Source organism: Aulonocara stuartgranti (genome assembly GCF_965226115.1).
Source record: "Aulonocara stuartgranti genome assembly, chromosome: 11".
Lineage (NCBI taxonomy): Eukaryota > Metazoa > Chordata > Actinopteri > Cichliformes > Cichlidae > Aulonocara > Aulonocara stuartgranti.
Window position 1 is genome coordinate 899,763 of NC_138947.1, and position 20,814 is coordinate 920,576.

The window sequence follows — 20,814 nt, forward strand, 5'->3', positions numbered from 1 at the left end:
TTCTCTGGTGACCTGTAATCGTTTTTCTTTGGCGCCAAAGACTATTACCTCAGTTTTGTTTTTGTTTAGCTGGAGAAAATTGTGGCACAACCAGTCATTGATTTCCTCAATGCATTTACCAAGAGCCTTTTACTGAAATTAAATTACAATGTTTTAAATGAAATGAACGGGCACTTATTTAAATAATTCCAAATGTATCAAATTAATGACACATTTAATTCATTATTTAATGTCGTATTAAATTTATTCATTTTGTCACTCCTGGCCCTCCATACTCTCACTGCTGCTGTCCCATTCCTGCACATTACCGCCCTCTTCTGGCCACACTGGGTTATTACCTCTGCCACGTGCCGCTGATTTATTAAGATCTGTTTTCAAAAGCACCTGAAACAGACAAACCCGACTTTCAGGCGACGTTTACTTTCATTTACACAAAAACGCTGAACACGGATTAATTTTTAAAATATGAACTTTATTAACAAAAATCAGCCCTCAGACTTTTCTCGTAATCAAAGCTTTTGTTTAAAAAACCGTCTTGATTAAACCCACATCACTAAAACTTCCCAGCGTCCAGGAAATGATTCGCTCCTGTTTGTGAGATAAATAAAATTTCACACCAGAACCCATCAGGTTATCAAAATAAATTAAAGATCGAAACATGATTTCCCCCGCTGATTGATCTGTGATTGGTGCTGTACCGTCACACCGCAGACGCTCCCACAGAGGACGCAAAATACAACGTCCACCTCGTGTAGAGAAGCGAGCCCAATAGTGGTCACCGCCATCTAAACTAAAACAGAACAGGAAGAGTCCACGGAGACGCCCCGAAGTCCGATTTCATCCTAAATGACGGGGCAGGAAGAAGTGGCTCGGACCGCGGCGCAGAGAGAGAGGCTCTAGCTTAACGGCCGCGGCCGGTCGACACAGGTCCAGACCGCTAACCCCGCCCCTTGAGGCCAGGCGCCTCCTCCAGTGCCTGACCGGAGTCTCGTCCCCGTCTGAGGATCTCAGAAAAAAAGTCTTTGAGGTTCAAAGAAGTCAGTGCCATCAGGACAGAGATGCTCCATCACCTCCACCCTCCTCTTCATCCTCCACACACCAGAGTCCGTCAGCCTGGACAGCGAGGGGGGCGGGGTCATACTTCGTGGAAGAAGTCAGAGGGGGGGCTCTTCTCCACCCCTCTCCACCTCTCCACCTTCTTGATGACCTCAGATACGGCGCAGACGGAGGAGGTGAGGGACACGAGGAAGACGAGGTCTGCAGAAAGACAAAGAGAAGGAAACGGTCACACAGCTGTGCGCACATCTGTGTGCTGGGGGGGGGGGGGGGGATGCAAAGTCCTCGAAAACTAGAAAAAAATATTCCAAGAACTCGAGCAAAAAGAAAAAAAAAAAAGCACAAAATGAGAAAATCATTTTTCATTTTGTGCTTTGTTCAAAAAGTAAAACAGAAACAGGGAGGAGCTCCTGCAGGAGGACGCGCGAGGACACGCGAGGACTTACCGAGGACGCTGAGACTCTCCGTCTGGAAGACGCTCTGCAGAGGAGGGAAGTAGATGACGAGCAGCTGCCCCATGATGGAGGCCAGGACGGCGAAACAGAACGTGCGGTTGCTGCACAGCCCCATCTCGTGGACCATCCGGGTCTGAGGAGCAGAGACGGGCACAGCTGAGGTCACATGCTCTTTAATGCGACGGTGAGGTCATGTCAGGTTAAACGTGCGCGCTCACCTGCGATCTGGAGCTCAGAGCGTTGAACATGTCGAAGAACACGAAGCAGGTGAAGGTCATGGTGGTGTCTCGAGGAGTGATCACGTTGTCCTGCAACTGCAAATAAAATGCAGAGAGCGAGTCAGCTGGAGACGTCACAGCGGCAGACAACGATGGTGATGCTGATCGCGCGCCGAGGTCAGCGCCCGGTGACGTCAGCATCAGGAAACCTGAGGTCAGAAACGGCCACCCACCTCTCTCCAGAAGACGTAAAGCGTCCCGCAGACGATGATGAACGCCGACACGAGCACTTTGACAATCAGGCTGCGGGTGATGATGCTGTCTCCGACGTTGCGAGGAGGCTTCCTGATGATGTCGCGGTCCACAGGCTCCACCCCCAAACTAACAAGAGAACACACACACACACACAAACATTTCGATCGTGGCTCAAGAGTTGGGAGTTCGCCTTGTAACCGGAAGGTCGCCGGTTCGAGCCCCTGCTCTGTCTGTCCTGGTCGTTGTGTCCTTGGGCAACACGCTTCACCTGCCGCCTACTGGTGTTGGTGCGATGTGGCAGCCTCTGTCAGTCTGCTCCAGGGCAGCTGTGGCTGCAGCTGTAGCTGCCTCCACCAGTGTATGAATGTGAGAGTGAATGAATAGGGGAATATAAACGCAATCCATTATTATTATTATTAAACAGGATTTACCCCAACCCGGTTCAAAAGGAGGGGTCGGCACAGACGTGTGAAAAATATAATGCGTCTAATCACATCGAACATCTGGAATATTCACACTCTGCTTAATGAGCAGGTGTGCGTGCAGGTGTGCACACAGCAGGGGGCGCTGCAGACCACCGCCACAAACCAAACATGTCGTCAGCTTTCATTTCAGAGCTCGACCAGCTGCCTGAAGTATCACTGATAAATATTAGTCTCTTCTAAAATATCCGTGTCAACTGAGGTCAAAGGTCAAAGGTGAACCAGTGAAACGTTCAGTCGCTCACCTCTGAGCCGGCGGTCCGTCCATGATGATGTTGATCCACAGGATCTGCATGGCGTTCAGCGGGTTGGGGAAGTTCATCAGCGTCGCCAAGGAGATGAGGGTGAGTGCCGCAATGCTCCTGGTGACCAGCAGGGGGAGACGGAGGGCTCAAACACTGAATCCAGAGACAGAAGTGTGACTGACGGCGGTTTGTACTCACGTGCTCAGCTGGAAGCAAACAAAGTTTTTGATGTTGTTGTAAATTCCTTTTCCCTCCTCGATGGCCGACCTGCAGACAGGAAACAGACGCCGACCTTTGAACCACAAACGCTCCAATCGCAGCTTAATGACAGGAACAAGCTGTTTCACTAAATCTTTGAGCCTTTTGGACGAAGCTCAGAAACATCAGGACTTTTATGTGTTCACAGATTTGATCGTGACGTCAGACTCGGACCCTCGCCGACGCCGATCGCCTCCTGTGAACTACTTCCTGCGCGGGGGATGAACCGTAACTAATCATAGCAACGTCGTGCTGATGGAAATGAGTTGCTATGGTTACAGTCAGTGTTATGTGTGTTACTCCACACAAAGACAAGGACAGCAAGTCTAGGCTCGTCGCCGTGGCGTCAGACTCACATGATGGTCTGGAAGTCGTCGTCCACCAGGATCATGTCGGCTGCCTCCTTGCAGACGTCGGTGCCCGTCTGGCCCATCGCAACACCGATGTCAGCGGCCTTCAGAGCCACGGCGTCATTCACCCCGTCACCCGTCATGGCCACCACGGCGCCGTTGTTCTGCAGGGACTGAAGAGAGGGACGGGGCTTTAGCAGCGCTTTGTTCTAGAAAGCTGTTCGTGCCTCAAATCGATCACGTTTATTTAACTTTTCCTGCTTCATGAATTGGACTTCCTGTCTGCTCACCTTGACGATCTTCAGCTTGTGTCGCGGGCTGGCGCGATAAAACACGGAAATCTGTGGACAGAGGGCGGATCCAGGAACGCCGTCAGTGACAGCAACACCGCTCTGAAACATGACTGTGTGTGTGCGTGTGTATATGTGTGCGTGTGTATATGTGTGCGTGTGTGTGTGTGTGTGTGCATGTGTGTGCGCGTATATGTGTGTGTGCGTGTGTGTGCGTGTGTGTATATATGTGTGCGTGTGTGTGCGTATATGTGTGTGTATATATGTGTGCGTGTGTGTGTATATATGTGTGCGTGTGTGTGCGTGTGTGTGCGTGTGCGTGTATATGTGTGTGCGCGTGTGTGTGTGCATGTGTGTATATGTGTGTGTGCGCGTGTGTGTGCGTGTGCGTGTATATGTGTGTGTGCGCGTGTGTGTGCGTGCGCGTGTGTGTGCGTGTGCGTGTATATGTGTGTGTGCGCGTGTGTGTGTGTGTGTGTGTGCATGTGTGTATATGTGTGTGTGTGTATATGTGTGTGTGTGTATATGTGTGCGTGTGTGTGCGTATATATGTGTGCGTGTGTGTGTATATATGTGTGCGTGTTTGTGTGTATATGTGTGCGTGTGTATATGTGTGCGTGTGTGTGTGTATATGTGTGCTTGTGTGTGTATATATGTGTGCGTGTGTGTGTGTGCGTGTGTGTGTGTGCGTGTGTGTGTATATGTGTGCGTGTGTGTTTGTGTGTATATGTGTGCGTGTTTGTGTGTATATGTGTGCGTGTTTGTGTGTATATGTGTGCGTGTTTGTGTGTATATGTGTGCGTGTTTGTGTATATATGTGTGCTTGTGTGTGTATATGTGTGCTTGTGTGTGTATATGTGTGCGTGTGTGTGTATATGTGTGCGTGTGTGTGTATATGTGTGCGTGTGTGTGTATATGTGTGCGTGTGTGTGTATATATGTGTGCGTGTGTGTGTGTGTATATATGTGTGCGTGTGTGTGTGTGCGTGTGCGTGTATATGTGTGTGTGCGTGTGTGTGCGTGTGTGTGTGTTTGTGTGTATATGTGTGCGTGTGTGTGTGTGCGTGTGTGTGTGCGTGTGTGTGTGTGTGTGCGTGTGTATATGTGCGCGTGTGTATATGTGCGCGTGTGTATATGTGCGCGTGTGTATATGTGCGCGTGTGTGTGTGCGTGTGCGCGTGCGTGCGTGCGTGCGTGCGTGTGTGTGTATATATGTGTGCGTGTGTGTGTGTGCGTGTGTGTGTGTGCGTGTGTGTGCGTGCGTGCGTATATATGTGTGCGTGTGTGTGTGTGCGTGTGTGTGTATATGTGTGTGTGCGTGTGTGTGTGTGTATATGTGTGTGTGCGTGTGTGTATATGTGTGTGTGCGTGTTTGTGTGTATATATGTGTGCGTGTTTGTGTGCGTGTGCGTGCGTGTGTGTGTATATATGTGTGCGTGTTTGTGTGTGTATATATGTGTGCGTGTTTGTGTGTATATGTGTGCGTGTGTGTGCGTGTGTGTGTATATATGTGTGCGTGTGTGTGCGTATATGTGTGTGTATATATGTGTGCGTGTTTGTGTATATATGTGTGCGTGTTTGTGTATATATGTGTGCGTGTTTGTGTATATATGTGTGCGTGTTTGTGTATATATGTGTGCGTGTGTGTATATGTGTGCGTGTTTGTGTGTGTGTGTGTGTGCGTGTGTGTGTATATATGTGTGCGTGTGTGTGTATATGTGTGCGTGTGTGTGTATATATGTGTGCGTGTTTGTGTGTATATGTGTGCGTGTGTGTGTGTGTATGCGTATATGTGTGTGTATATATGTGTGCGTGTTTGTGCGTATATGTGTGCGTGTTTGTGCGTATATATGTGTGCGTGTTTGTGTGTATATGTGTGCGTGTGTGTGTGTGTGCGTATATGTGTGTGTATATATGTGTGCGTGTTTGTGCGTATATGTGTGCGTGTGCGTGTGTGTGCGTATATGTGTGCGTGTGTGTGCGTGTTTGTGTGTATATGTGTGCGTGTTTGTGTGCGTGTGTGTGTGTATATGTGTGCGTGTGTGTGCGTGTGCGTGTATATGTGTGTGCGTGTGTGTGTGTGTGCATGTGTGTGTGCGTATATGTGTGTGTATATGTGTGTGTATATATGTGTGCGTGTTTGTGTGTATATGTGTGCGTGTGTATATATGTGTGCGTGTTTGTGTGTATATGTGTGCGTGTGTATATATGTGTGCGTGTTTGTGTGTATATGTGTGCGTGTGTGTGCGTATATGTGTGTGCGTGTGTGCGTGTGTGTGTGTATATGTGTGCGTGTGTGTGTGTATATGTGTGTGCGTGTGTGCGTGTGTGGGTATATATGTGTGCGTGTGTGTGTGTATATGTGTGTGCGTGTGTGGGTATATATGTGTGCGTGTGTGTGTGTATATGTGTGCGTGTGTGTGTGTATATGTGTGTGCGTGTGTGTGTATATGTGTGTGCGTATATATGTGTGCGTGTGTGTGTGTATATGTGTGTGCGTGTGTGTGTATATGTGTGTGCGTGCGTATATATGTGTGCGTGTGTGTGTACATGTGTGTGCGTGTTTGTGTGTGTGTGTGCGTGTGTGTGCGTGTGTGTGCGTATATATGTGTGCGTGTGTGTGTATATATGCGTGCGTGTGTGTGTATATATGCGTGCGTGCGTGTGTATATATGCGTGCGTGCGTATATATGTGTGCGTGCGTATATATGTGTGCGTGTGTGTGTATATATGCGTGCGTGCGTGTGTATATATGCGTGCGTGCGTATATATGTGTGCGTGCGTATATATGTGTGCGTGCGTATATATGTGTGTGTATATATATGTGTGCGTGTGTGTGTATATATGCGTGCGTGCGTATATATGTGTGCGTGTGTGTGCGTATATATGTGTGTGTATATATGTGTGCGTGTGTGTGCGTATATATGTGTGTGTATATATGTGTGCGTGTGTGTGCGTATATATGTGTGTGTATATATGTGTGCGTGTGTGTGCGTATATATGTGTGTGTATATATGTGTGCGTGTGTGTGCGTATATATGTGTGTGTATATATGTGTGCGTGTGTGGGTATATATGTGTGTGTATATATGTGTGTGTATATATGTGTGTGTATATATGTGTGTGTATATATGTGTGCGTGTGTGGGTATATATGTGTGCGTATATATGTGTGCGTATATATGTGTGCGTATATATGTGTGTGTATATATGTGTGCGTGTGTGGGTATATATGTGTGCGTGTGTGTGCGTGTGTGGGTATATATGTGTGCGTATATATGTGTGCGTGTGTGGGTATATATGTGTGCGTATATATGTGTGCGTATATATGTGTGCGTATATATGTGTGCGTGTGTGGGTATATATGTGTGCGTATATATGTGTGTGTATATATGTGTGCGTGTGTGGGTATATATGTGTGCGTGTGTGGGTATATATGTGTGCGTGTGTGTGCGTGTGTGGGTATATATGTGTGCGTGTGTGTGCGTGTGTGGGTATATATGTGTGCGTATATATGTGTGCGTATATATGTGTGCGTGTGTGGGTATATATGTGTGCGTATATATGTGTGCGTATATATGTGTGCGTGTGTGGGTATATATGTGTGCGTGTGTGTGCGTGTGTGGGTATATATGTGTGCGTATATATGTGTGCGTATATATGTGTGCGTGTGTGGGTATATATGTGTGCGTATATATGTGTGTGTATATATGTGTGCGTGTGTGGGTATATATGTGTGCGTGTGTGTGCGTATATATGTGTGTGTATATATGTGTGCGTGTGTGGGTATATATGTGTGCGTATATATGTGTGTGTATATATGTGTGCGTGTGTGTGCGTGTGTGCGTATATATGTGTGCGTGTGTGTGTACATGTGTGTGCGTGTGTGTGCGTATATATGTGTGCGTGTGTGTGTATATATGCGTGCGTGCGTGCGTATATATGTGTGCGTGCGTATATATGTGTGCGTGTGTGTGCGTATATATGTGTGGGTATATATGTGTGCGTGCGTGTGTATATATGCGTGCGTGCGTGTGTATATATGCGTGCGTGCGTGTGCGTATATATGTGTGCGTGTGTGTGCGTATATATGTGTGTGTATATATGTGTGTGTATATATGTGTGCGTGTGTGTGCGTATATATGTGTGTGTATATATGTGTGTGTATATATGTGTGCGTGTGTGTGCGTATATATGTGTGTGTATATATGTGTGCGTGTGTGTGCGTATATATGTGTGTGTATATATGTGTGCGTGTGTGCGTATATATGTGTGCGTGTGTGTGCGTGTGTGCGTATATATGTGTGTGTATATATGTGTGTGTATATATGTGTGCGTATATATGTGTGCGTATATATGTGTGCGTGTGTGGGTATATATGTGTGCGTATATATGTGTGTGTATATATGTGTGCGTGTGTGGGTATATATGTGTGCGTGTGTGTGCGTGTGTGGGTATATATGTGTGCGTATATATGTGTGTGTATATATGTGTGCGTGTGTGGGTATATATGTGTGCGTATATATGTGTGTGTATATATGTGTGCGTGTGTGGGTATATATGTGTGCGTATATATGTGTGTGTATATATGTGTGCGTGTGTGGGTATATATGTGTGCGTGTGTGTGCGTGTATATATGTGTGCGTATATATGTGTGTGTATATATGTGTGCGTGTGTGGGTATATATGTGTGCGTATATATGTGTGCGTGTGTGGGTATATATGTGTGCGTGTGTGTGCGTGTGTGGGTATATATGTGTGCGTGTGTGTGCGTGTGTGGGTATATATGTGTGCGTATATATGTGTGTGTATATATGTGTGCGTGTGTGGGTATATATGTGTGCGTATATATGTGTGCGTATATATGTGTGCGTGTGTGGGTATATATGTGTGCGTGTGTGTGCGTGTGTGGGTATATATGTGTGCGTGTGTGTGCGTGTGTGCGTATATATGTGTGCGTATATATGTGTGCATATGTGTGTGCGTGTGTGTGTATATGTGTGCGTGTGTGTGTGTATATATGTGTGCGTGTGTGTGTGCATATGTGTGCGTGTGTGTGTGTGCGTATATATGTGTGCGTATATATGTGTGCATATGTGTGTGCGTGTGTGTGTATATGTGTGCGTGTGTGTGTGTATATATGTGTGCGTGTGTGTGTGCATATGTGTGCGTGTGCGTGTGTGCGTATATATGTGTGCGTATATATGTGTGCATATGTGTGTGCGTGTGTGTGTATATGTGTGCGTGTGTGTGTGTATATATGTGTGCGTGTGTGTGTGTATATGTGTGCGTGTGTATGTGTGTGCGTGCGTGTGTGCGCGCTCACTCTGGAGATGATCTGCGACAGCTGCTGCAGGTCCAGCTGATCCACCTCCTCCCCAGACAAACTCTGCCCCCCTTTAGAGAAGAGGCCGATGCGACTGGCTGCAGACACACAAACATCCACTGCTCTGTACGTTCATGTAACACCACTGTGAACCACAAGGTGGCGCAGTGACTCCCACTCGACTCATGGCAGCATTATTCAAACTGGAGTGGGTTCAGCCAGAGGTCATGGCAGCAAGTGTGTGCTGGCTGGTGAAACGCTGCCACCTTGTGGTGAACGTTTTCCCCATGACGAGCCACTGATTGCTGATTACCAGCTCAGGGTTTGTTCTCTCTTTAATAAGTGAATGATGATCCTGCGCTTCTTCTGGCTGTTTCACAATAAAAGCCCTATTAATAAACAGGGGCTTTTAATGTGGAATTCAGAGAGCGGAGTTTAATCATCAGCCTGATCATGTAACTAAACAATGTCTGTGTTTTTCTTTTCATTCTTCTCTTCTGTTGTTCAGATGGAGGAGCTGAGGACAAATCCTCCCGATGGAGGCGTTTTTAAATCAGGAAGCTCGAGGACAGGGAACTTAAACCAGAGGTCAGAGCCCCGATCAGCTGTGATGTAAAACAGGAAACGCATCCCACCACAGAAAAACACTCTAAGGATTTGTTCTGTTGTTTAACTTTATACATTTGCGTAAGCGTGTGTGAATCAGCTGACCTATAGACATGGCCGTCTCCTGGGAGTCTCCGGTGATCATCTTGATGGTGACTCCGGAGCTGATGAGCATGCCCACGGCCTCTTTGACCCCTGACCTTGGAGGGTCGATGATGCCCACCAAACCCAGGAAGGTCAGCTTCCCCATCTCAGAGCCCGACGCGAACGCCAGCACTGAAACACACACACACACACACACACACACACACACACACACACACACACACACAGTGAGTGTGTTTTTAGGGCATCCCCAGCTCCGCCTGTAGGTGTCACTCTCACCTCTGAGCCCGCCTGAGCCCATGTAGCTGATCTGCTGCTGGTACAGCTCCACCTGCTGGTGGTTCAGGGGGAGCGCGCTGCCTCTGCTGTTGTAGGAGCTGCAGAAGCGAATCACCTGCTCGTACGCGCCCTTCATGAAGTAAACTCCAGCTTTGTCCTGGAGACGCAGCAGGAAGAGCAAAGACACGTCAGAGATGCTGATGATGCAGAACACAATATTAAACTTTGACTTTTAGGATTTCAGCTTTAATGCTGCTGTTCAGTTTCTCCCTTGGTGACAAATCCACAGGAAACACTAGTGAGAGAAACCCGAGGAATGTTTGAGTCTTCGTCCATGAACGCTCACATCCGAGTCGCAGTAACTCGGCGTCAGCTCGCTACCTGCTGCAAACACGGTCCAGAGTGTAGCAAAACCCATTTTCAGTTAGTATGTTTAATTATTTACTTTGTTGGTTTTAATCTAGCTTAAACCAAACCGCTCCGCTGGATTTAGCTGGCGAGCTGATAAGAGAGCCGATCAGAATCCAAGTCTGTGATTGGTTGGTTTTGTTGCACATTTGTAACGCTGTACAGAGATGTGGAGAGCAGGACTGCAGACGTCTGTGAGCACACAGAGCGGCTGTTACTGTGGATATTAGCAGTTTTCTTTGCTCAAAGTAATTTTCTCCTCAAAATGCAACTTTGTACTTGCAGCAGTGATTTCTGTGGGCTCAGGGCACAGGCACAACAGTAACACCATGACAAACATCTAAGGATCTGCTGGAACATCACAGAACATGTATGAGCAACGACTCCGGCCGTGTTTCTGCTGCCGGCGTCCTCTAATGACATCGGAGCATCAGAGCGAGGATAAAGGGTTAATGTGAGCAGCTCTTCATCACAGACCTGCTGCGTGCGGTGAACGCAGCGCACGGCCATCCACTTCTTCTCCGAGCTGAACGGATGCTCCTCCACCCGCACGTACTCGCGCTGCAGACCCTCCAGCCCCACCTGCAGGACACGGAGAGGAGCACAGCTCGTCACACAAACACCTCATCGCTCATATTCATGTTTTTATCTCATCTGGTTTATCATCAGCTCAGGTTCTCCAGCTCCTCCTACTTTTAACTGTTTGTACGCTTCAAACAGTCAGAGGGGGAAAGGGGGAGGAGCTAAAACAGCTGGTTTCAGTCCAGTGTGAGACAAAGAAGGATCGAAAAAATTAGCCCAACTGGTCTGATTTCAAGACTTCGACGACCTGCTCAGAGCGTGGCGCTCTGGGTTTTACCTTCATGGCGAGGGCGATGAGCGCTCCTTCTGTGGGCCGTCCCAGCACGTTGTGATTCCTGATGATGGAGTCGTTGCACACACAGCCGACCTGTCAGCACACACACGCTCAGTAAACCCGGGTTCAGAGTTCAGTGTGAAGATCTGAGCTGAGACACGAACGACCTCACCTCCACAATTTTGCTGATGGACTGACACGAGAAGCCGTGGATCACCTCTCCGTTCAGCAGAACTTCCCCCTGCCCGTTATAGCCGACGCCGGTGACCTGCAAGACAACACCGAGGGTAAGATAACAAAGACCTGCGACCTCGAGACACTGGAGGCAGGACCAGAAGGTCAGCGTGCACTTTCGTGGACTTGTCGATGTCGCTCTGCTGAAGCCCGGGCGGTTCGCACAGAGCAGGGCTTCAGTGTTTGCTTCAGCCACAGACACACAGCCGTGACAGAGCCTTCGCCCTCATGAAGTATCACTCAAACACAGCTTCAGCCCCCTGACAGGTGAGGCCAGTGACCCTGCAGGCCTTCAGCACCTTCCCATGACCTCTGACCTCCCTGCAGTGAGCAGAACCGGCCCTGACCCAGTTCTCCCAGTATGCCAGCTGGGATTTCCTCATGGATTAACCGGGTCAGTGAGCCCTCTGCAGACTCTGCGTTACAGCTGCGATCAGGCTTCAGAAGAAGCCGCTGCAAACCGACGAGGAGGAAGAGGGCTCAGCTTTCAAAATAAGAGCATCAGCCTTACAACAAGTTACAGTGATTGCTTTGTTCATGTGATCTTAAACTTGGCTTGTTGGGTTGCGACTCACGTGATCTCCTCTCCTCCTTTTTGACCTTTTAGAAGGTGAAAATCAGCCGTTTGGGTCAAACTGGGACATTTGCACTGATGCCGTTTCATGTTCACCGTCTCTCAGATTAAAATAACAGACACCTATGAAAAACAGAAAGCTGGTGTAGATGTAGGAGGCCGGCAGCTTCAGTACAACTCATCGACTGTCTGAGGAGCTGCAGACGCCTCCATCAGGTCGGCTGTGGGGGAGTCTGACAACTCTGGGTGCACGCCAGGGCCCCAACACTTTACACCAACATCTACAGTCTCATGTAATCTGCAGTCTCACCGATACTCCAGGTTCCTGCAGCGCCACCCACAGGACGCCCTGGGGGACGCGTTTCAAAGCCTCCTCAAAGTCCACAGACTAGTCGGGGAAATTCCCAAACACCCTTAAATATCCCGGACAGGATAACGACGTGTCCACTGATCCGAGACCAGCAAACTGATCGACTCCACTGAGCCCATAAACTCCGAGCGAGCAGACGGAGCCTGAACTCGAGTCCTCTGCAGAACACGAGCTTCACCCTGATCGCACGATCAACCACCCGCCAGCACCAACATGAAGCCCAGCTGTGTTTGGTAGCCTGAGGATTTAAAAGCTGACCCTGTGATCACGCTGTGGAGGTTTCAAAGTGTGAGAGGAAACGGCGTGGGAGTCTGACCTCAGCGTGCTGTCCGTCTGACGTGAACAGCTGAGTGACCGTCATCTCGTTCTTGGTCAGCGTCCCCGTTTTGTCCGAGCAGATCACATTACAGCAGCCTGACGGGGAAAACGGCACAAAGGTCACCAACGTGCAGCTCACAGAAGGTCGGGCTGTGCATGACCGTTTCCGTCGCATCACGACGTACCCAGAGTTTCCACGATGGGAAGTTTCTTGATGATCGCTCTTTTCTTCACCATCCGCATCACGCCGAGCGCCAGCGTCACCGTCACCACGATGGGTAAGCCCTCTGGGATGGCAGCCACAGCCAGACTGAAGGAGGAGAGGAGGAGACAGTCAGACTTGTTTTATGATTTACATGCTCACTGAAAAAACGCAGACAAACCCAGAAAACATTTGTGTTTCCGTTTGCTCTCAGTGTTCACGGTCAGCTTCCCAACTTCCCTCTAACAGGAATCACCTGTAACGTGCTCCCGCCCCACAGCGCTAACTTTCCTCTCTCGCTTATAAAGGCGGCTCTCCTCATGCTAACGTCACTAACAGCAGGCCGTGTGATCTCATTTATATGGAGGCTGCTCCACCTGTCGCACTGAGACCGAGCTCGCTCCTTCAGGTGTCTTCTTCACTCACTATGTATTAACAGACCTCTCTGCATTGAATCATATCTGTTATTAACCTCTGTCTCTCTTCCACAGCATGTCTTTATCCTGTCTTCCTTCTCTCACCCCAACCAATCACAGCAGATGGCCCCGCCCCTCCCTGAGCCTGGTTCTGCCGGAGGTTTCTTCCTGTTAAAAGGGAGTTTTTCCTTCCCACTGTCACCAAAGTGCTGCTCATAGGGGTCATATGATTGTTGGGTTTTTCTCTGTATCTATGAAGCGCCTTGAGGCGACTTTTGTTGTGATTTGGCGCTATATAAATAAAATTGAATTGAGGTGTTTCACGGCTCTGTGCACCAAATCACACAGCAGACTGTGACGCTCGTGTCCTTGTCTGTGGGTGGAGTCACTCTCCTGGTCGCATCATGAACCCAGCGTCACAAACCTGCTGCTATCACATCGCTGCACTCAGCTATAACCTGATAAACACAGAAGAGGAAGCAGCTGCCTCGGTTCAACCAACAACCAAACAGAAGCATCACTCAGGGTCACCTGACACCGATGGTGAACATGTCCAGGAGACTCTTGCCCTGCAGCCAGCCCACCAGCATGATGACGCCTGAAACACATCAGAGACAGACTGAGCACGGCGTGCAGACGCCATGGCGATGGAGAGCAGGACACAGCAGCGGGGCAGCTCGCCGCACACACGGCCCCTTACCCACGGCCCCTTACCCACGGCGTCTCCTCGTAATCACACGATCATCATAAACTCACCGATGATGCAGAAGGAATAAAGCGACAGCTGCTTCCCCAGCAGGTCCATGCTCTTCTGCAGAGGAGTTTTAGGAGCCTGACAAAGCAAACAGGAAACAGATGTTTCATGAACACGGCACCTCTGGCTGGAACAACTGTGACATTTGTATTGAATTATATTCAGATTTCATGCGGGAGACCTCACCTCCTCTGCCTGCATCATCTTGAACACCTCCCCGAACTCAGAGTTCTCTCCGGTTCCAATGACGATGCCCTGAAGAACATCAGAACACCTTTCAGCAGGTAAAACTGTCTAAGCATCGTTGAAACATCAGCTGCAAAAGCTTCAATAGCAACAGCTGCAGTTCCTCTGGTGTCCTGCTGAGGCAGCAGTGAGCCAGCCTGATACAGACCGCTGTGTATCCTCCATCATAACACCTGTCCTGTCCTCTTTAAATTGCATTCATGCTTATGTTTGCATTATTAGGGGCGTGGCCAATTTGACAGGTAGATGGTGCACGGGTGGCCGTAGCTGCTGGCTTCACCTAAGCTGGACCTCTGGACCGTGTTTGTGATGTCGGAGCCTTTTTAGTGACATCATGTGACCAATAACATGCCTGCTGTGAGGTCACTGAAGTCTGAGCTGTGAGAGGGTTTTGATTGGATGTTAGTGATTAGCAGGAATCTGTGTCAGCGCTCCACGGTGCAGGTCCCTCTGCAGTCGTGTGTGCGCTGTATTTCTGCTCACACTCTGTAGCGTCGGTCGCTGCTGTGCTAACGGGGGCCCTCCCACCCGAGGGATTAATAAAGTTTCATCTAATCTAAGCTCTAATCATTCTGCCGGCAGCCACTAACATGACGGTTACAGTTTTCTACAACCACGGCGGCGTCCTACACGCCGTCTGTCACCACTGAACCATCGATATGAAGGAGGCGGCCACGTCATCACTTCCTCACACCGTCTGCAGCCAGAGTCTCAGCGCACACTTCTTTCCTGTAACTTCACCGTCTGTGGAGCAGAAGAAGAAGAGTGAGCTGCTACCTTGGCTTTGCCGTAGCGCACCAGCGTCCCCATGAAGGCGATGTTGCTGCGGGAGGCGATGTCTCCGTTGGTGGATGCTGGCTGGTGGGCGGTGGACTTGGTGCAGGGCGTGGTCTCCCCCGTCAGACTGGACTCATCCACTGACAGGTCTGTCGCCTGCGAGGGTGGAGGAGACAGATTTAACTCCAACCAGGAGGGATACTCTGACCTTTAACCTCTAACCCTGCTCACTAAAGCCACCATTAACCATTAACCCCACCCCCACCTCAGAGCAGGCGGCCATCTTTACACGACTGCAGCTGCTCTTAATGAAGGTTCACACGTTTCCCAGTGAAAGTAGAGGCCTCAAAGTACCGCCTACACCCGCCCCGCCTACACCCGCCTACACCCGCTTATGCCAGCCTCAGGGATACACTGTCACTGGGATTTGTTGCACGTGGTGAAGATGCAGGACGAGTACCGCGGCGACCTTCTCTTTGTTCTGATGTCAGTCTCACCTGCAGTGAAGCAGGGAGCTGCTTGATAATCAGAAACTCCCCGTGGACTTCCTGTTGGACAGGGGGCGCTCTCGAGCTCGCGCTGCGGAGCGGATGAAAAACCTGAAGTTTGTGTGAAAGTTTTCTTCTGCGTGCAGAAGCCGCAGCAGGCTGGAGGTGGAAGCTGCTGCTCGCTTCATGCCCCAAACCAAAATGGAGGCTCGTGGTGACGCTCACCATCTAAACCTGCACCTGCAGTCTGAAAACTTCCACAAAGAAAAATCTTCACACACAAAACGTACATTTTGATTCGTGCTCGAGAGCGCCCCCTGCTGAGGGGTTTCATTTATTTATGATTACACTGCAGGCCTGATCAGAGGGCGTTCTGCTCCCGTGTTTGCAGGAACCTGATCGCCTGTGATCGTTCATCCTGAAAGAATTTAGTTCCTTTCTTGGAAACGAGAAGCGCTCAGCTTCCAGCAGACATCTCTGCTGTCCCAGAATCCCTCGCTCCCTCACGCCCAGGCTGACACAAACCTATCAGTGTTTTTACCTCGAAGAGACGGAGGTCAGCCGGGACCTTCTCCCCCACCGACAGGCAGACGGTGTCTCCGGGAACGAGCTCTCTGGCCAGCAGGTGCTCCAGGTTCCCCTCCCTGACACTGAGGAGGAAGACAGCGGGGGAGAGTGTTTTCAGTCATGCTCCTCCCCTCCCTGCGCGCCCTGCTGAGGAGCGTCAGGGACACAACACATTAATAATTCACTTTTTGAAAATGTGCATGGATGAAGTTGAAATTTGTAGAATGAGGTCGAGTGTGTGGATCCAGCTCCGTCCTCTGTCTCTGCCAAACGTTCGCCACGACCCAACTGTAAACCCCGATGAAGAGTGGATCATCGGGGGAAACCGTGCTGCTCAGGTCGCCACGGGAATCTCTCGTTGCTCCGACATCGGCGCATCGTTGGCCAGGATTCAGTCTCAGCTTTCAGGGAAACTCTAAGAAGTTTCTCAGAACATCGCGAGGAGTGAAATTAATCCTGTGACCTCAGGCTGAGAAGAACAATGCTGTGTGTGCTCGTGCTCACAGTAATGTGAGTGCTGGTCACACAGTGTGCCAACAGGGGGCGCTACACGGTGTGGCTAGATGGAGCAAACAGACACACACACTCCTTTAAACTGATTCATTTATGGAGTCAAATTTCTGGATTCTTGGCTGTGAGATGACAGAGGAGCAGACTCCGTGTCATAACTGCTTATTTCATTACAAACAATCACAACTAGGAGACGCGATGTTCTCCACAGACGCGATCCATGCAGGAGGACGAGGCAGGAGACCCCCGCCCACTCTCCTGAAGGAGGTCAGGATCAAACTCACCAGTGACATTCTGGAGGGACGAGCTTCCCCAACTCCTCCAAAGATTTCTCTGAGCGATACTCCTGCACACAAGACAAGACAACAGCTTAGCTTCATCACACACAGACACACACACACAGACACACACACACACAGACACACACACACACACACAGACACACACACACACAGACACACACACAGACACACACACAGACAGACACAGACACACACACACACACAGACACACACAGACACACACAGACAGACACACACAGACACACAGACACACAGACACACACAGACACACACACACAGACACACACACACAGACACACAGACACACAGACACACACAGACACACACAGACACACACACACACACAGACACACACAGACACACACAGACACACACACACAGACACACAGACACAGACACACAGACACACACACACAGACACACACACAGACACACACACAGACACACACACAGACACACACAGACACAGACACACACACAGACACACACACACACACACAGACACACACAGACACACACACAGACACACACACACAGCAGTGTTGTTAAAGAGTAAAAACAGGACGTACCTGGACGAAGGCGACCGTCACTACGATGATGATGGCCTGGGGGGGGGAAAGCACAGACTGAACTTTGAGGTCCAACACGAGTTTTTAAATTCTTCCATCGTTCACAATAAAACCCCACAGCTGTGGAAACCCCACTGACACTGAGTCGTTCAGGGTTTATTGAAGATTTCAGTGAATGTTTGCGACATCAGAGCTCAACATCGTTCATCTTTTCCTTTCATCATAAAATATATATTCCACATTTCCTTTCAAATTAAAAGCACTGTTTGTAACCTCTCACCTCTGCATTTATGTTTATTTCCTGTGAGGCGGAGCTTTGGCCTCACAGTGGCCCGTCTGCTTTCACAGTCATCATATCTGAATGTGATGACATGAATAAGCTCTTCATCATTTCTGCTTGTTCACACGCTGAGGTGGAGTCAGACCATCGGCTGACCTTCTGGCTGCTGAAGCTCTGCGTCCGTTTGGAGGATTAAAACAGAAACCTGATCAAACATCCTGAAGGGTTCCCGGAACGCTTTAATTACCCGAAGTCTGAAAGCAAACAGCGATGAAGCTGTTTGTTCGCCTGCAGCCGGCCTGCGTGTGCACAGGGACTCACGTTTCTTCTTTTACGAGGGTCAAACTGTGTGTGCGTCACTCAGACTCTCCATCTCAGACCTCCTCTCTCTGCACATGAATCCGCCTTTGGTCCTGCCGTACGTACTTTATGCTGTCAACAATGACTCCAGCATGCAGGACGGTTTGTCACTTTGTGTTGTGCGTGCAGAAACAACCGGTAGGATGGAACACAGCGCCAAACCTTCCTGTTCAGGTTTTACTTCACCGATGCAGATGAACTCGATGACTTTAGGTAAATGAGACCCATCTTCTGTGATGGACCTGACCTGGTTGTAGCTGAACGAGAAGCGTGCAGATGTTCAAACGTGTGCAGACGGGCTGCAGAGAAGATCGCACTTCTTGTTTTTAATCTGTGCCTGTGGCGTTCCACCTCTCTGTGACGGTGCACGCTGAGCTTAAGGTGAGAGGAGACAATAACAAGCACGCGCCGTGCTGACCAATCGCAGAGCAGCACTGCCTCACAGGATGGCTCAGTCACTGACCCCGTGACCTTTACATGTAAAACTTGCTGCATTTGAGTCACTGAGTCTAAGAACACAGAGCTGCTGTTCCACTCCGCTCCTGCCATCTGAACTTTGACCTCGTTTTTGTATCAGACAAACAGCTGTCGTGTGTAACCTCGTGTGGAGGACCTGCAGGTTTCAGAGGACGCCTGAGCGCCGCTGGTTACCTACCACTGTGATGCTGATGGCGTCATCGAACTGGTGCATGATGATGCTGATGACCGCCGACGCCAGCAACAGCAGGATGAGCGGATCTTTAAACTGCAGAGAGACACAGGCTGAGGTCAGAGGTCAAGTGTCACATGATTACAGACGTTTGGAGGACGTGTTCTTTAACAAAGACACTTTTTACAGCGTGGACGCTTTCAGCTTCGCCGAGTTTGCACATTTATTTCAGCAGCGCGGGTAAATCGAACGAGTCATCACAGGCGGGATCAGGCGAGTCGGTGCAGCTGTAAACGTGTGTGGTTGGCAGCTGAAGGACAAACTCTTTGGCAGCTCGTGTCTGGACTGTGAGGTCAGCGTGATGTCAGAGCGCCGCAGCAGCTGCTACTCGACTCGCTGCAGGGCTGGCGTTTGTTTAGTGAAGGAGCGACTCGAGCGTGTGATCGCAGGAGGACACGCGCTCAGATTACAGACAATAGGTGTGTTTGTGAAGCCGTCCAATCAGCAGTCAGGAGCGATGACGAGGCTCTGACCTTCCTCACCCTCATGGCTCACATCACACGGTTCTGGTCATGTGACCTGTGACCCTCTCTTTCTGCTTGTTCAGCACTCAGGAATGTGAAGTCAAACGGAAACTTCTGCACACGTCAGCTGATGTGGTTTACATTTTTCAGACATCCAGAGTTTCTGCTCCTCGCTTGGACTCGAGCCGACAGCTTCCTCCCGCGTCTCCGTCCGCGCTCGCTTTCTATATTTAAGCTGGAGCTGCTGGAGGCCTGCAGCAGCTCCATCAGTGCTCCGACTGCCTGCTGCCGTTTCCCCTTCAGTTATTTTACCTGATACTTTCAGGGCTGAAAGAGGTCATGTGCCCTCGTCAGCTGGCTCGTCCAATCAGCAGCGCTTGAATGAGGCCCCTGATCTGTTTCACAACGCCGCGCTGTGGCGGTGACACGAGCTCGAGACAGAAACGAAGAACGCTACAGGATTCAACCTCCTCCTTTGTGCAGTCACCACAAACGTGTCAGTCCTATTAAAAAGGTGCGAGCAGCAATGAGGTCACGGTTACCACGGTGAAGCGCGTTTACACCTTACACGTGTTTCTAACATGGCTGTGAGGCGACGAACGTGTGCCGTGCAAAAATAAATCTGTGTTCTTCCACAGGACGTTATGTAAGCGTGCTGCAGACGTGCGCGCGTTAACGCGGCGGCGGAACAATGACAGTCGGGAACACGGCGGGCCTGCAGACGCGTTTCAGGCTCTGGATAAAAATAGCGTGCTGGGTGACTCTGCCGCTGCACGTTTGAGGGACTCGCCGTCACACAGAGAGAGAAACAGGAAATGGCCTTGAGTGAGTCTGCGTGTGATGCGTGCGTTACCTGTGACAGGTACTTCCTCCACAGCGGCTCGTCCTCGCTGATGTCGAACTCGTTCCAGCCGTGGTACGCCCTCCGCCGCCTCACCTCCTCCTGGGTCAAACCCAGCTGCAGGTCGGCCTGTGGGCGTGACACGCAGCGGCGCTCAGATTACCGTTTCAGAGACGAAGCTCGCACAGAAACAGGACGACGCGTCTCATTGGCTCAGTCTAAGTCTGAGGATTTTTAATGGCGTCACCGTCGTTCTCATGAACCGATCAGCTGAGCGCTCTCTGAGATAAACGTGACGAATGTCAGGCTGAGAGGCGCTCGCCTCCTTACCTGCAGGACACATGCTACTTCATTGACGGGCAGTTCACTGGCTTTTCTGGACGTCAGTACTGGGACCATGGTCTCATCTTCACTGGAGGGTTCTCCTTCGGAAAGCTGAAACAGGAAGAAGACAGAGAGACTGAGACTGCAGCAGGGTTCCTATTGAGAGCTGCTTCTCACATCCAGGCCTGGACAACCTCCACCTGCGAGCATCAGACAGCGACGACGGCGTCTGTCGGGCCCACAGACTGCACCGAGGTTTTCCGTGAAACGGATCACATTGCTCCACTTTTACTCGAGCAGAGCTCTGCTTTCCACAAAGAGTC

The 20,814-nt window shown here is 49.9% G+C and overlaps 1 protein-coding gene across 3 annotated transcripts in view; it reads right to left on the reverse strand.

Annotated features, from left to right (window-relative positions):
- Nucleotides 1-451: 451 nt before the first annotated feature.
- The window catches only part of atp2c1 (ATPase secretory pathway Ca2+ transporting 1), a 29,081-nt gene continuing 8,718 nt past the window's right edge, over nt 452-20,814 (reverse strand). For 2 of the 3 annotated variants that reach the window (XM_082552718.1, XM_082552719.1), the window contains exons 2-27: nt 20,498-20,602; nt 20,180-20,296; nt 18,809-18,898; nt 17,514-17,549; nt 16,927-16,988; nt 16,107-16,215; nt 15,078-15,233; nt 14,241-14,309; nt 14,057-14,132; nt 13,832-13,898; nt 12,868-12,992; nt 12,681-12,778; nt 11,359-11,454; nt 11,190-11,279; nt 10,808-10,912; nt 9,923-10,079; nt 9,644-9,814; nt 8,933-9,030; nt 3,610-3,660; nt 3,326-3,492; nt 2,910-2,978; nt 2,712-2,828; nt 1,963-2,110; nt 1,730-1,825; nt 1,503-1,644; nt 452-1,257 (exon numbers count right to left, since the gene is read on the reverse strand). In XM_082552718.1, the coding sequence (XP_082408844.1) occupies nt 1,136-1,257; nt 1,503-1,644; nt 1,730-1,825; nt 1,963-2,110; nt 2,712-2,828; nt 2,910-2,978; nt 3,326-3,492; nt 3,610-3,660; nt 8,933-9,030; nt 9,644-9,814; nt 9,923-10,079; nt 10,808-10,912; nt 11,190-11,279; nt 11,359-11,454; nt 12,681-12,778; nt 12,868-12,992; nt 13,832-13,898; nt 14,057-14,132; nt 14,241-14,309; nt 15,078-15,233; nt 16,107-16,215; nt 16,927-16,988; nt 17,514-17,549; nt 18,809-18,898; nt 20,180-20,296; nt 20,498-20,602 (2,739 nt within the window). In that variant the 3' untranslated portion in view covers nt 452-1,135. The remainder of the gene's footprint in view (nt 1,258-1,502; nt 1,645-1,729; nt 1,826-1,962; nt 2,111-2,711; nt 2,829-2,909; nt 2,979-3,325; nt 3,493-3,609; nt 3,661-8,932; nt 9,031-9,643; nt 9,815-9,922; nt 10,080-10,807; nt 10,913-11,189; nt 11,280-11,358; nt 11,455-12,680; nt 12,779-12,867; nt 12,993-13,831; nt 13,899-14,056; nt 14,133-14,240; nt 14,310-15,077; nt 15,234-16,106; nt 16,216-16,926; nt 16,989-17,513; nt 17,550-18,808; nt 18,899-20,179; nt 20,297-20,497; nt 20,603-20,814) is intronic. The other variant, XM_082552720.1, reaches the window with a different exon arrangement.